At 37.5% G+C, this 13,559-nt stretch overlaps 1 protein-coding gene across 3 annotated transcripts in view; it reads right to left on the reverse strand.

The window, feature by feature from the left end:
- The window catches only part of ANO3 (anoctamin 3), a 131,896-nt gene that overhangs the window by 32,214 nt on the left and 86,123 nt on the right, over nucleotides 1-13,559 (reverse strand). For all 3 annotated transcript variants that reach the window (XM_006753961.2, XM_006753959.2, XM_006753960.2), the window contains 3 exons: nucleotides 4,148-4,230; nucleotides 3,592-3,732; nucleotides 2,877-3,041 (listed from right to left, as the gene is read on the reverse strand). In XM_006753961.2, the coding sequence (XP_006754024.2) occupies nucleotides 2,877-3,041; nucleotides 3,592-3,732; nucleotides 4,148-4,230 (389 nt within the window). The remainder of the gene's footprint in view (nucleotides 1-2,876; nucleotides 3,042-3,591; nucleotides 3,733-4,147; nucleotides 4,231-13,559) is intronic.

The following is a 13,559-nucleotide window of genomic DNA, read 5'->3' on the forward strand; positions in this document are numbered from 1 at the left end:
TGAAATATTTTCCTTCTTCAAAGATATTAGGTCAGTTCATTAATTCACTCAAGATGTTTTTTGAAGATCAGTAGATCTTTGGAACAAATTGTCAAACACAGGAACACAGGGTTCTCTTTTGAAGATGGGTAATAAATAATCATGAAACCATTAACATTGATTATCTTCAATGAGGACAATTAGTTTATGGTAGGAAGGGAGATGAGTGGCATTTTGGATCATGTCAAGTAACTTTCTTAATATTTTTAGTGTTTTTGTACTGTTAATAATAATGCATCTGTAATCCAAAGTTAAGAAAAGACAAAAATTATAGACTTTAAAAAAGAACAAATAAGAAGAATAAAAATTAACATAATAGTTATGATTCCTATATGAACTAATTAAAATTTCAAATTTCCTTATATTTAGACATTTATTTGATAAAAAGACATAATACGACAACTTTTTTGTGCTCTCTTCACAGATCACTCTGAGTGCTTAAAACTTCATGAATCAGTAATAGATAACATTTAAAGGAATAAGAGTGAGAACTTATATATAAATGCAGAGTTGGTCTGAAGAATTTAAAAAGACCAAAGGAAAAATTATCAGCATTTCTATCTCAGGGACTTAAGGGACATAAACTAACTTTATTATTTAAAATTAGAAAAATAGGGAAATAAAGAAAATGTTGGTATTTTGAAAGGAAATACAGACTTAAAAATAAGAATAGATTTTTAAAATAATTAAGGGCAACAAATAGAAAGTTAACATTTATGGATCTATTTTTCTAATATATTCCATAAAATGTATGTTTCATAGACACTTCTTGCAATTTCAAGATAAACAGCATACACTTCTGTGCCTCTCTACAGCTGTAGGTTGAATTTCTTCAAATGATGATCCAATTTCTGCAAGGATCCTCTCTTTTTCCCTTTGAGTCTCTGATCCACTATCCACAACCCCTGTTGTACCCCACCCCTCAATTTCAGATGCAATTGATGGCTTCCTTCTTATCTTACTTAGGGCCTTTTGTGCCTCAACTGTGAGGCAATCTTCATTGTGCCTTGGATCCTATTTTTCCACTAGTCAATAAGATAACAGGTAGCAGCACTATGGCCCGTCATTTTTATGTCAACCAACTTACTAAGAATAATAAATGGATTCAAGTTAAGATCAGGCAGGCTGACTGCTAGTGTTGCCTAGAAATAAACACATCAGCCACTTAGCTTCTTTTTCCTGAGATAATGGGGCTCTAAACACAATCAAATCTGTCTACTGGAAAACCCTCATAATATAATGATGTTGTTAGAAATGAGATCTTTCACCATCTACCATAAGAGTACTATCATAAGTATAAGAATCTAAAATGGCTATGTGATGAATCGGTCTCCTTCAATGAGGTTAACTTTGAGCAATGTACAACCTGTACTATCATATAAAACTCCCAGTCCTAGTACTGTATTTTTTTTTCAGTGTTTATTGCTCACTTTAATTATGAGCCAAGGGCATAAACTAAAATACTGTATGACTTGTTTCAAGAAACTGTAAGCAACATTCTCCTTTTACAAATGAAAATGAACCTGAAGAAAGCAGACTCCAGTGGAAGACATTAACTATAACCCTTGTGTTAAAACTTACTCATTGATTACAGTGACTATTCACCTTTCTCTTAAGGCCTTCTCTGATTATTTTTAAGTTAAATAGCAAATGGTCCTAAGCCTCTCCAGGCTAAATAAACATGTAATATCAGTGTCAATCCATATTTGGCTTTAAATACTTATTACTGGTATGTAATATCAACATCATTTTTGTAGTACTGATCATCTATTCACATGAATTATCTCATTATGTCAATATACTAGCACTGACACTTAATATTTGTATGATGTGGAGCAAGTTTTTAAGTTTTCCAAACCTCAGTTTCCTCCCTTACCTAATAGAGAGAATACTGGCCTTGTGGAGTTGTTGGATGAATTGAAGATATTATCTTAAATGTGCCAATCAGTATCTCCTGTCTTCAGACACAGAGAAAACAGAATAATGCCATCCACAAACCTTGCTAAAGAGGTAGGCCTAGGCCTAATGTTACCCTCTCAGCTATAGACACTGGTTCACAAGTCAAACAGTGTATATGATGTTAAATAAATCAGGTGCTGTCTTTGAGAAAGTAGCACACTGAAATAACTGGATGATCCATGTTAAATACAGAAAGCTGATCATCATGGTCATGTAGTTAGAGCCAAAGAAGAAAGCATGGTGATACCACAGCACACTGGACTATGAGAGAAAGACAGGGCATGACTAGGCAAAGATAGCTATCTTCCAGATAGAGCAGAGTAGACATGCAAACAGAAGCATTGACAATAGGAGAGAGAGAGAAAGAGAGAGAGAGAGAGAGAGAGAGAGAGAGAGAGAGAGAGAGAGAGAGAGAGAATGGAGAAGAGAGAAGATTAGAGAGAGAAAGGAAAAGAAAGAAAAATGCTAGTTCCAGAGAAAGAAAAATGAAAGAATCCTTCACTTTCAAGATGTTCCTTTACCTTTCCAATAAATTCTCCTCTGAGTTTAAATCTATTGGAATGGTTTTCTAATTCAAACAATTCCTTACTTGAGTTAAAGGAAGATAGTATCTTTCTAGCACACACTAGACATTTAGGAATGATCAATCAAACTACAAACTCAAGGGAGAGGAATTTTGATATTACAACTTTTATTTATTTTAATTTAAAGAAATCTATCATCTGAGCCTGTTTAAAAAAGTATTTTCTGCTAAACTGAATAGTCTTTGCCAGAAATGTGGCTTGCTCTTATTTTGGCTTCCTGTAAATACAATCTAAATGTAAAGGAAACATAGACCTCTATCCCTTTGCACATATTGAAAAATTGTAAACACTTACAAGATTCAGGACCATGATGATTACAAAATTGATACAGACAGCAGCAGCAGATGTTGCAAACTGCCAGTGTTGTTTGATGAAATTCCATTTGAAGGATGCAAACTGTTCCATGACAACCAGGCGATACACCACCACTGCAAACACTGCAGTGATCACCAAAGAAATCTACAGCGTGGAAGACCAGAAGAGACACCAGTATTTTGTATTATTAACAAAACAGAAACAAAAGTAAAATAATAGATCCAATACACTGCCACCCGAACTGAAGACATTTATTTTTTCTAAAAATGAATACATAAATTTCATTTTTCCTTTAAGGAACTAAGCTACTTGAGGGTCAAAATAAGTAGCATAAGATTTAAGTTGTTATCGTGTGATACAATTACCACACTAAAATGAAAACTTTAAATTTCTACTATTAAATGGGATACTTCATTTTAAAACAAGATAACTAATTTATCAGGGCAACTCATATAATTTCCATTTTACCTTAAATGATCTCTGTTTCTCCCACAGAGTGTTTTACTTAAGGGTATGCACAAACTCCCTTGGTGACCTGCTGTGGTTTTTATTCTGTTTAATAGTGTGTACTGCCAAAGCATTGAACAGGATGTGGTTTCTAGCATCATCTGGGTCACAAAATGAGTTGGCAGCCTAGAACTTCCTTCTAACCCTGGAAGCCCACAACATTCTGATATTAATGTTTATACTTTACCATGAAGAATATTCCTGATATAGAAACAAGAAGACGACTGACTTTGTCTGAAGAAGGCTGATGTGGCTCAGGTTTCCCACTAATGGGATTCACTCTCTCCATCTTATAATATTTTGCTTCAAACTGGGGACGAAGTGTTTCCTATGAGAGAAACTTACAGTTACCCAAATATCAAAGTAAAAAAATGTTTAAAATTTTACCTACATTGATACAACATTCCTGCATTTTGGCCTACTTTTATATCAAGTCTTGGCAAAGAAGCATATTTTGAAAGATAAGATGCAAATTACTTTCCAAATAACCCTAAGTTATGTTTTAATTAGCCCAACTTTCCAGTAATATAGTTTAAGAAAATATCATAGAAATGCTTTGAAAAAAATTACATGATCCCATCATTGATTTTTTTCATTAAATAAGAAATCTTGTTAGTCATAAAGCATCAAGGGAAAGTCTAATTGTGTTCAGCTGCTTCCACTTTAGATGTAAAGAGCAATGAACTCTTGTCTGCAATATCTGTAAACCCAGATTCCTTATCTTCTGTTTCCTAACATCTTACCTCTTCTTCTTCCCATTCAATAAGGTCCCAAGTATAGGTCAATGTACTTCTTCTTCTTTTCCAAAACTCCAGGAAAACTGTGGCTATAAATAATAACATTATTATAATTATTTACCTAACTGAATTATGTTTTTTCAGCATTGCTCTTCTTCTTTGGATGCATTTTCACCATATTATTGAATTATTAAAATTAATTAAATTCACAGAAAATTCATTCAACTGGAATTTTGTTTTTTCTCACCGTGTTCTCCCTATCTCTGTACACTGCATTCCTAGAGAGGAAGTAATTTTTTCATTGGATTAAATAATTGGAGACTTCTGTTAGCATGACCTATCAAAGCGATGCTATGAGAAGTCAATATTAGTGAACAAATATTTATTGTTCTTTTTGACTTGTACATGCTTATTCAAAATTATCTAAAAGGCCTAAATAGCCCTAACTGGTTTTGCTCAGTGGATAGAGCGTCGGCCTGCGGACTCAAGGGTCCCAAGTTCGATTCCGGTCAAGGGCATGTACCTTGGTTGCGGGCACATCCCCAGTGGGGAGTGTGCAGGAGTCAGCTGACTGATGTTTCTCTCTCATCGATGTTTCTAACTCTTTATCCCTCTCCCTTCCTCTCTGTAAAAAATCAATAAAATATTTTATAAAAAAATAAAAATAAAAGGCCTAAATAAAGCCTTCTCCAGGATGAAAATAAAGGCCAGATGTGTCTTCTCCAAGATTCTGAGAGGAGAGGGATAAGATGGGGGGGGAGAGAGAGGAAAAGAGCAAGGTTATCATGTCTCAGGCAACTTCTGCTCAACAAGTAGGGTGCTATGCATTAATCTGAGCTTGCAGTTTGGCCAGAGGTAGGTATAATTGATACTAACAGCAGTATGCTTTTGGTGCTGCCCATTACATTAGCATGTTCTGGAAACAGAGAAATTCCTTGACTTCTTTCAGAAAAAAATAAAAGATAAAAAAACAATTCTTATGTTTCACAACTCTTAAAGAATATCCAATTAACTGCAAATTTATCAAAGGTAATCACTCGGCTGACATTGCTGCTAAGTTAGCAGCATTAAAACAATCACATCCTCTAATGAAAACTATGCCACCAGTTGAAACAAGTGGGGATATAAAATATAAAATTATGGAAGCACACTATTTAGCTGTTCAACAAAACAGCAAGAAATGGTAAGGAAAAGGCTATAAATTTCACCCTAAAACAGGGGTGGGGAACGTCTGGCCTGTAGGCAGTATAACGCCTCTGAAATCATTTTTCTGGCCTTGTCAAGCCATTAGGGGTGAGTTGATTAAATGTTTGACCAAAAATAGCAGGCTAATTTTTAAGTTGATAATTTTGTATTGCCCATGAATGATATTATAAATATCCAAATGGCCGTTGGCAGTAAAAAGGCTCCCTACTTATTCTCTAATAGAAACTGATGGGTAGGTCCAAATGACCTACCATACCTCCCTGACTGCATACAATAGCATATGTTACAATATGTATATGACTTACTTTATTGGGACACTCAACTGACAAAATGGTTTCTTAGGGAAACAATACTATTGAAAGCCATCACCAAGATAGCTTCCTAGGTATACAACGAAAGTCAAATCTGGTTAACATACAACCTAGGAAAGCCCATTTATACCTTGTGCTAATGCCTCGTTGAGGACTGGCAAATCAACTTTATTCAAGGATACAAATACGTGTTAGTAATGATTTGTATGTTTTCACCATGGGTAGAAGCATTTGTATGCTGCAGAGCCATAGCTTCAGTAGTAAAATAACTCCTAGAACAGCCTTCCTACTTGGGTAATCCCCTCAAAGTTCCATATTGACTGGGGAACTCACACTATAGGACACATTATTCAATGTTTGTAAGATCTGGTTGATTTGCAACATTTCCATTGTGCACATCATCACCAGTCCTCCAGTCTCATAGAGTGACTAACTTGGTAATCAAAACTCACCTGACAAAACTGGTGTAGTCTTCCAATCTGCCTTGGCCTAGGGCTTTTCCCTTGGTATTGCTCAATGTAAGATCTACTCTTTTCAGCAAACACAGACTGTCTCCTTTTGAAAGTATTACCAGCAGACCAATGAGATTAGATCAAGGAATGTATGCACTTGCACTGCTTAAAGGAAACCTCCTGATTTACTGTAAAGAATATCGGGGCCCTTAAGATTAACTCTTATAGGTTACCCAATTAACTACAAATTTATTAAACATAAAAATCCTGGGACATTCAAAGTAGAGGTAATCACTTACAGAAAGCTCCTGGAGCCCTAGCCAGTTTGGCTCAGTGAATAAAGTGATGGCATGTGGACCAAAAGGTCCTGGATTCGATTCTGGTCAAGGGAGGTACCTCAATTGAAGGCTCCTCCCCGGCCCGGGCCTTGATTGGGGCTCGTGCAGGAGGCAACCAATCGATGTGCCTCTCTCACATTGATGTTTCTCTCTACATCAGTGTTTCAATATTTCTCGCTGTCTTTCCCTCTCTCTTCTACTCTCTCTAAAAATCAATGGAAAAATATCCTCAGAATCTTTCCATTACACATTTCTGGCAGATGGTGCACTGTGGTTCCTGCCACTGGCTCCAGTGGAAGCAGTTGGTGGCCTACTGCACGATATCGCGTGATGGGCTACTAGTAGATACACAATGCCAAAAAGAATATACCAAAGTGTTAATACTGTGCTGATTACCTGTGGATTATGGAACAATTTGTACAAAGTATACATTGTCCCTGGAGTATCCACTGCCTGTGTTTTTCTTACCATTCTATGTGGAAAAGTTTAGCAACTGTTCCCATTGGCCCCATGAAACTGGATTGAGGGTGGAGTTGGAGGATGAGGCCTCAGTGGAGAAGGACAGTTTGTTATCAGGGGAAAGCCAAGTTTAACAAGAGTCATGGAGGTAGAAGGAATATTGTGAAAAGGCTAAAGATGACACTTCTGTTCCTTAGCAACCACACATTGTATTTATTTTTTTATTCCTGCCTTTCTGACTATGACAAACATTTTTCAACATAAAGAAAAAAAATCCAAAGATGCACATGCTGCATCCATCCAGTCCTTATACGTCCATTTCCTCATGTCTATTCCCAGGGGCTTTCCTTTGTGATTAAAGTCACTGGCACAGAAGAACAGAACCACATGGTCAGGCATGTAAAAGAGGTTAGCTTCCATATGCTGTTTGTTCCAAGTGGTTTATTTAAATTTACAGAAAACAAGGCCCAGAGTGGTTGACATATATCACTGACCTTGTCCAGAGATCTGCAACACTATATTACACTTGTTCCCATACCTCTCTTTTCTTACACTGGAAGGTAAATTTCCCAAAGTGCCTTTTTTCCCTCTAGCATTTTGAGTTGTTGGCACACTGAAAATGCTCAATGAATGTCAGTTAAATTAAACTGATTGACTAAATGGAATCCAATTACTGTGACCATAACTCCTGGTCAAGTGTTCTTCCCATTAGTCCAGAGCTTTTCAAATTACACATCCACAGAATTTCACTGGAGATATGCAAAAGGGCCCTCACCAGAGAAGCCCTGTATTTATGTGTTGCATATATTGATAAAGTTCAATTTTACTTTGAAAAATAATGATTAATTTAAAAGCTTGAAAATGATTTCCCCATACTTAGGCATTGGGGGTGGGGGGGCGGTGTCATGGAGGGGTGGTGCAGGGGAAAGAGGTCAATTCCAAACACAAATGAACTTAAATATATTTGAATATTGAGAACAAAAGGGAATTCCAGGCATTGTTTTCATCAGAAGAGATAAAGATTTGAAGTCTTCCCAAAACAAGGCCCAGCTGAATCAACAGCAACAACTCTGAGACTGCCAATTTGGATAACACCCAGATACTACTTAAGTCTCACCTCCATTTCCCAGATTAATTTTCAGCAACGTCCTCAAGCATACTTGTGCTTTCTCAAAACACATGGTATTGCCACATCACCATCCATGAGGTAAAAATAGAAATCTCACTAAACAGGTTCGACAATTAGCAGAGGGGCTATGAAACTGGAACATTTTAAATTTCCATGTCTGAGGAATGTTACTGTTGATTTTTCTATTTGGGGGGTTAATACCTTACAGGTGTGAAATTAATGGAGTTCTGTATATGAATATAGCATAAGCTAGTCAATATAAGGAGCCTCTAAATATTTGTGAGGCAGCAGGTTTTGAATATTTGAGCTGAACTGTACTTGACAGTCACAAATGTTTGGTTAAATTTCCTCTGTGTCTAAGAATATGGGATCTCTCTCTAACTTTACTTCCAATTTCCTTCCCATCTTTCTTCCTCTCCAGCAATATTAAATATGAAACAAATAACTAGCTTCTAAGATCATGGTTTCACCAGCATTTTGAACCTTAAACACCAAAAAACTTCACCAATTCCTAAAATCAGACTTAACATTTTCCCTCCCTAATAAAATTCATTTAGAAATAACAAGCTACATGTAAACAGCATCATGTTATATTAAAACAATGAGAATTTGCACCACAGTCTTGACCAGAGGAGACTCAAGTTTTATGTAAAGGATCTCACTAAAGCTAACTCTTCCAGTTGTAACCATGCAAAGGGTCTTGCTAAAGCTAACTCTTCCAGTTGTGACCATGTAGAAATTTCATTTCTCCAATATGACCTTTTCTCCTTTCTTTCATTTTGATTCAAACTGGCCATATCCAGCATTCTGACTCACCTGCATCTTCCATCCTTGCATGTCCACTCCCTTAATCATTAAGCCCTCAGTACAATGAGATTCTGATCAATATCAAATGATCTTTAGAATAAAGCCTCTGCTCTGTTGACCCCAGTGTCAGACTTTCCTTCATACAAGAGATAACATCTAGGCTTCAGTTGTGTTTCAGCTCCCAACCTAGGAAATAAGCCAAACCAGATAAAGCTACACCATGGCTGATATCAGGAATACTGATCAATTACCCCTACCCTAGCATGATCAATTGGTAGAGACCATAACCCTATGGCAGGTTACTGGTTTAATGTACCTATTCAAAGCAGAGGATTTACAACCACCCCAGTCAGTCTTTTTAAAGATTTTCTCCAGATTCAGGACAAAAAAATATTTTTCTGTAGTTACTAACACATGCTTTCATTATTCTCTACAAATGTTTAGGGCCATACAGTCCTTTAAATGGATGTGAAAGCCACCTGTCATTGTTATTTGCTGCCAGTAAACTTGATTTCAAAATCTTCTTCAGGTCATGAAAAAGTTTTCTTTTTCTTCTGCCCCAGATTTTGAACCAAGGAACAAATCCACACTCTTCAGAGTGGAGAGACCTTAACATAGGCATTTCATTTACCCTGCCCTCACTTTGCCCCTCTCCAGGTCATGGCTCAGTGCAGAAAACACTTAACAAATCAACTCTGTGCACTGTTGCTACTGAGGTTGTTGTTTAGCTATTATAACTTTCTAACCAGAAAGAAACAAATTAGAAAGGCTAGACTGTTCTAATTATCTGACTTAATATATAGTTTTAGAAAGCATTAATAAATCACTTGGATTTTTCCCTAAAGGTGGCAAAATAAGTTATATTACCAATCTGCTAGTTTTTGCCATCTTTATATTATGTTTATGCCTGGTTGTATCTTTACTTAAGCCCATATAAAATTGATTACATAATTGATAAATTGGTCAACCATAATCTAAAGACGTTATACTCTATAACTAAGTTAGGGTTCTAGAATAAGGAAACATATAACAGTATACTCCATCATCCAGGAATGAATCAGTCATGTGCCATTCCCACACAACAGAATATCTTGTCCTTGCTAAAGAGAGCAGCAATATTACTTGCTGCTACTGCAGGATTGAAAAGTTGTTTCTGGTGCTAGGAATAAGAGGCTTCACTTCAGAACTTGTCTATGCAGGAACCCAGAGGAAACCCAGACCTCTCCATCTTGGCAAGATGTCCCCATACCCATATCCTACACACACCTTTATGTCCTGTCTCACTCACACTTGGATCCACCAGTATTAAATCACTGTGCTCTTCAACTGTACTCATATCAGTTACCTCAAGAAGACCAAAATTTTCACATCATCTCGTACCCCTCTGATTGTAATCCTCTAGTTCTAGGGAAATGGGGTTCGCCTCTGTGAACATCCCCACTCCTTCCAACTCTTTGAGATACTTTCACTATGTCCTCTTTTACTCAGTCATCAATAGCAAAGTCTTTTATGTCCCTTCACCTTCTTGCTCTAACTGAAACCTGAGATGCTCCTGAAACCCCACTTTCCATGTGGCATTCTCAGCTGATGGCTATTTGTCTCCCACACTAATAGGTACTGAAGATGAGGTAGAGAATTTCTGGCTCCTCATTGATACTTCAAGATCATTTTTCTCCCTCCTCCTTCAAGATTCACAGATTTGAGTCTCAGATTATGAATCCATACTTGCTACTATCTCTTCTTGTGGAAGTCATCTAACACTTTCTGGGGACCCTTTCTAAAACTTTTCTGAAGATTTTTAAACTGTTGTCTTACTGCAACAGTTACCAATATGGCTCACAAAATAATTCTTGGAAATTATGATATACGCAGGTAATCTTTCTAGGACCTTGGCTTCTCAGTTCTTTTATTTCTACCCTCAAAGTTAGTTTCTCCTACTCTACATCACTCATGTAATTTCCTGGAATACTTTTGATCAATAACTGCAACCCTCTGCTCCTACATACACAATCTCCAATTACCTTATCACCCTGACAGTAATCAAACCCGGGACCCTTCGGGCTGCAGTTCAACACTCTATCCGCTGAGTCAAACCAGCTAGGGCATGACTTGTCTTATTTTAAATTGATTTAAGTGGATCCTTCAGTCTGCCATGCTGTCATCCTTTCTCTTCTCTCTTAACTTCCAGCACCTACAATCCTCTCACTCTCAGCTGCAATTTTGCTGTCTATCTCATCATTAAAAATAAAGCAAGAGAAATACACCCAAATTATATCTACCCACTTATCTACACTCGTGCCTATTGCCTTTTATTTTCACCAGCTAAAACAAAATATTTATGCATCCCTCGCTAAAATCAGCTCTTCTTATCAACTAGCTTCTCTCTCTTATCTCTTATCTCAGTGGTTCTCAACCTTCCTAATGCCACGACCCTTTAATACAGTTCCTCATGTTGTGGTGACCCCCAATTTCATTGTTACAAATTGAACATAATTAAAGCATAGTGATTAATCACAAAACAATATGTAATTATGTATGTGTTTTCCGGTGGTCTTAGGTGACACCTGTGAAAGGGTTGTTCAACCCCCAAAGAGGTCACGACCCACAGGTTGAGAACTGCTATCTTATCACCTGCTAAAGGAAATTGGTCATACAAATATGTCCAAGGAATAGCTTTAAGAAAAAAAAAGAGGCAGATTTCAGATCTGCATGAACCAAAAATTAGAATAATATTCTAGGTAGAAGAAAAGTGAGCTAGCAGATGTCTTAACCTTGGTATATTCTTTTTTTGTTTTGTTATTATTGTTAAACATATTTATTTGTTCACATATATATATTCATTCATTTATTAATTCATTTATACATTTATTGATCATTTAGTCTTTGCCAGGAATTATTCTAGCTCTGTGGATAAAGTAATGAAGAAAAACAGATAGAAAATGCTTGCTTTCATGAGCTTTCTAGTACAGGAACAATAAATAACAAAATAAAAGAGTATGCTACCTGGAGTCAAGTGCTGTGGGGAAATTAATGCAGGGAAAAGAGCTAAGACAAGCCTTTAAATTAATTTCCATTTTATTTCTACCTCAGAATAATATCCTATATAATAAAGGCCTAATAGGCTAAGTGTCTGGTTCTCCAGTTGGCCATTCAACCAATCAAAGCATAATATGCTAATGATATGCTAAGGCCTCTCAACCACTCTCTATGATGTGCACTGACCAACAGGGGGCAGACACTCTGACTGGTAGCTTAGCTTGCTGCTGAGGCCCAGCTGATCAGGACTGAGCAAGATGGACCAGACACACCCTGGAGCCCTCCCACAGGCCCTCCCTGGCTGGCCAACCTCCCACATCCCTCCCCAGTCCTGATCATGCACCAATGGGGTCCCTCAGCCTGGCCTGCACCCTCTCGCAATCTGGGGCCTCCTAGGGGATGTCAGAGAGACTATTTCAGCCTGACGGCAGAACAACCAGTCACTATGATTTGCAGTGACCACCAGGAGGCAGATGCATAATGCAGAAGCTGCCCCCTGGTGGTCAGTGTGCTCCCACAGGGGGAGCGCCACTCAGTCAGGAGCCAGGCTCACAGCTAGCAAGCACAGTGGTGGTGGTGGGTGCCTCTCCCATCTCTGCAACAGTGCTAAGGATATCCAACTGACATCTTAGGCATGGGGAGCAGGGCTCCCGGACTGCAAAAGGGTGCAGGCCGGGCTGAGGGCCCCTCCCCCCAAGTGCCTGAATTTCATGCACCGGAACTATAGTCTATATATATAAAAGCCTAAGCAACTGGGTGACTGGCCAGTAGCTATGATGTGCACTGACCACCAGGGGGCAGACACTCAATGCAGGTACTGCTGAGCTGTGGTCACTTGGCAGCAGTAGTTCTTGGGTGACGGACCCAGAACCAGAGAGAAGGGAGTCCGATTCTGGAGTGTGTCACCTGAGAACCACCCTCTCACAATCCAGGACCTCTGAGGGGATGTCAGAGAGCCGGTTTCAGCCTAATCCTCACAGGCCAGGCTGAGGGACCCCACTGGTGCAAGAATCCGTATACTGGGCCTCTAGTCCTTTACATTTATGTCTAAAAGTGTTTACTTATTATCTTGTCATACTTCTCTGAAACAACAAAGAATATAGATAGAAATTAAAATTATTTTTTAATTTCTTGTGAACATGAGGCTCTTTAAAAAACAATTTGGATTTACTGATCATTAATATTAATAATAAAACAATAGAATTTATTCTAAAATTTAATGAATATTAAACATAAAATCTAAGATTTTACTATAAATATATCTCCTAAGGATATCATGTTTTTCAATTAATTCAGGTATCCTTGGATAACTTCTAGTTCTTATTCCAATGAGATAGGTTTCAGCATCAACTCTATTCTAGTTTATTGTATTTATGAAGGTATTTACCAAGGAAACACATTGACATAAATGTGTTGATAGGAATGCAATAGGTTTTGCTATAATTATGTCATTCACTTCCTTGAACCATGGCTGAATTAAAGTATGCATGTTATTTAGCAGATTTACAAGATTTCTTTAGCTCCCCATTTGTACCTGTGAATATATGTATATACTATGTCACAACTTCTACTTAATGAAGGGCATGTATCTAGAAAGCTTTTAGTGGCCAAAATGGAGTTTTTAACTTTTTCATAAAGTTAGTCAAATGAAGAAGACCATATTATAACACCACGTGACTT

The sequence above is a fragment of the Myotis davidii genome, unplaced genomic scaffold (assembly GCF_000327345.1).
Source record: "Myotis davidii unplaced genomic scaffold, ASM32734v1 scaffold330, whole genome shotgun sequence".
Lineage (NCBI taxonomy): Eukaryota > Metazoa > Chordata > Mammalia > Chiroptera > Vespertilionidae > Myotis > Myotis davidii.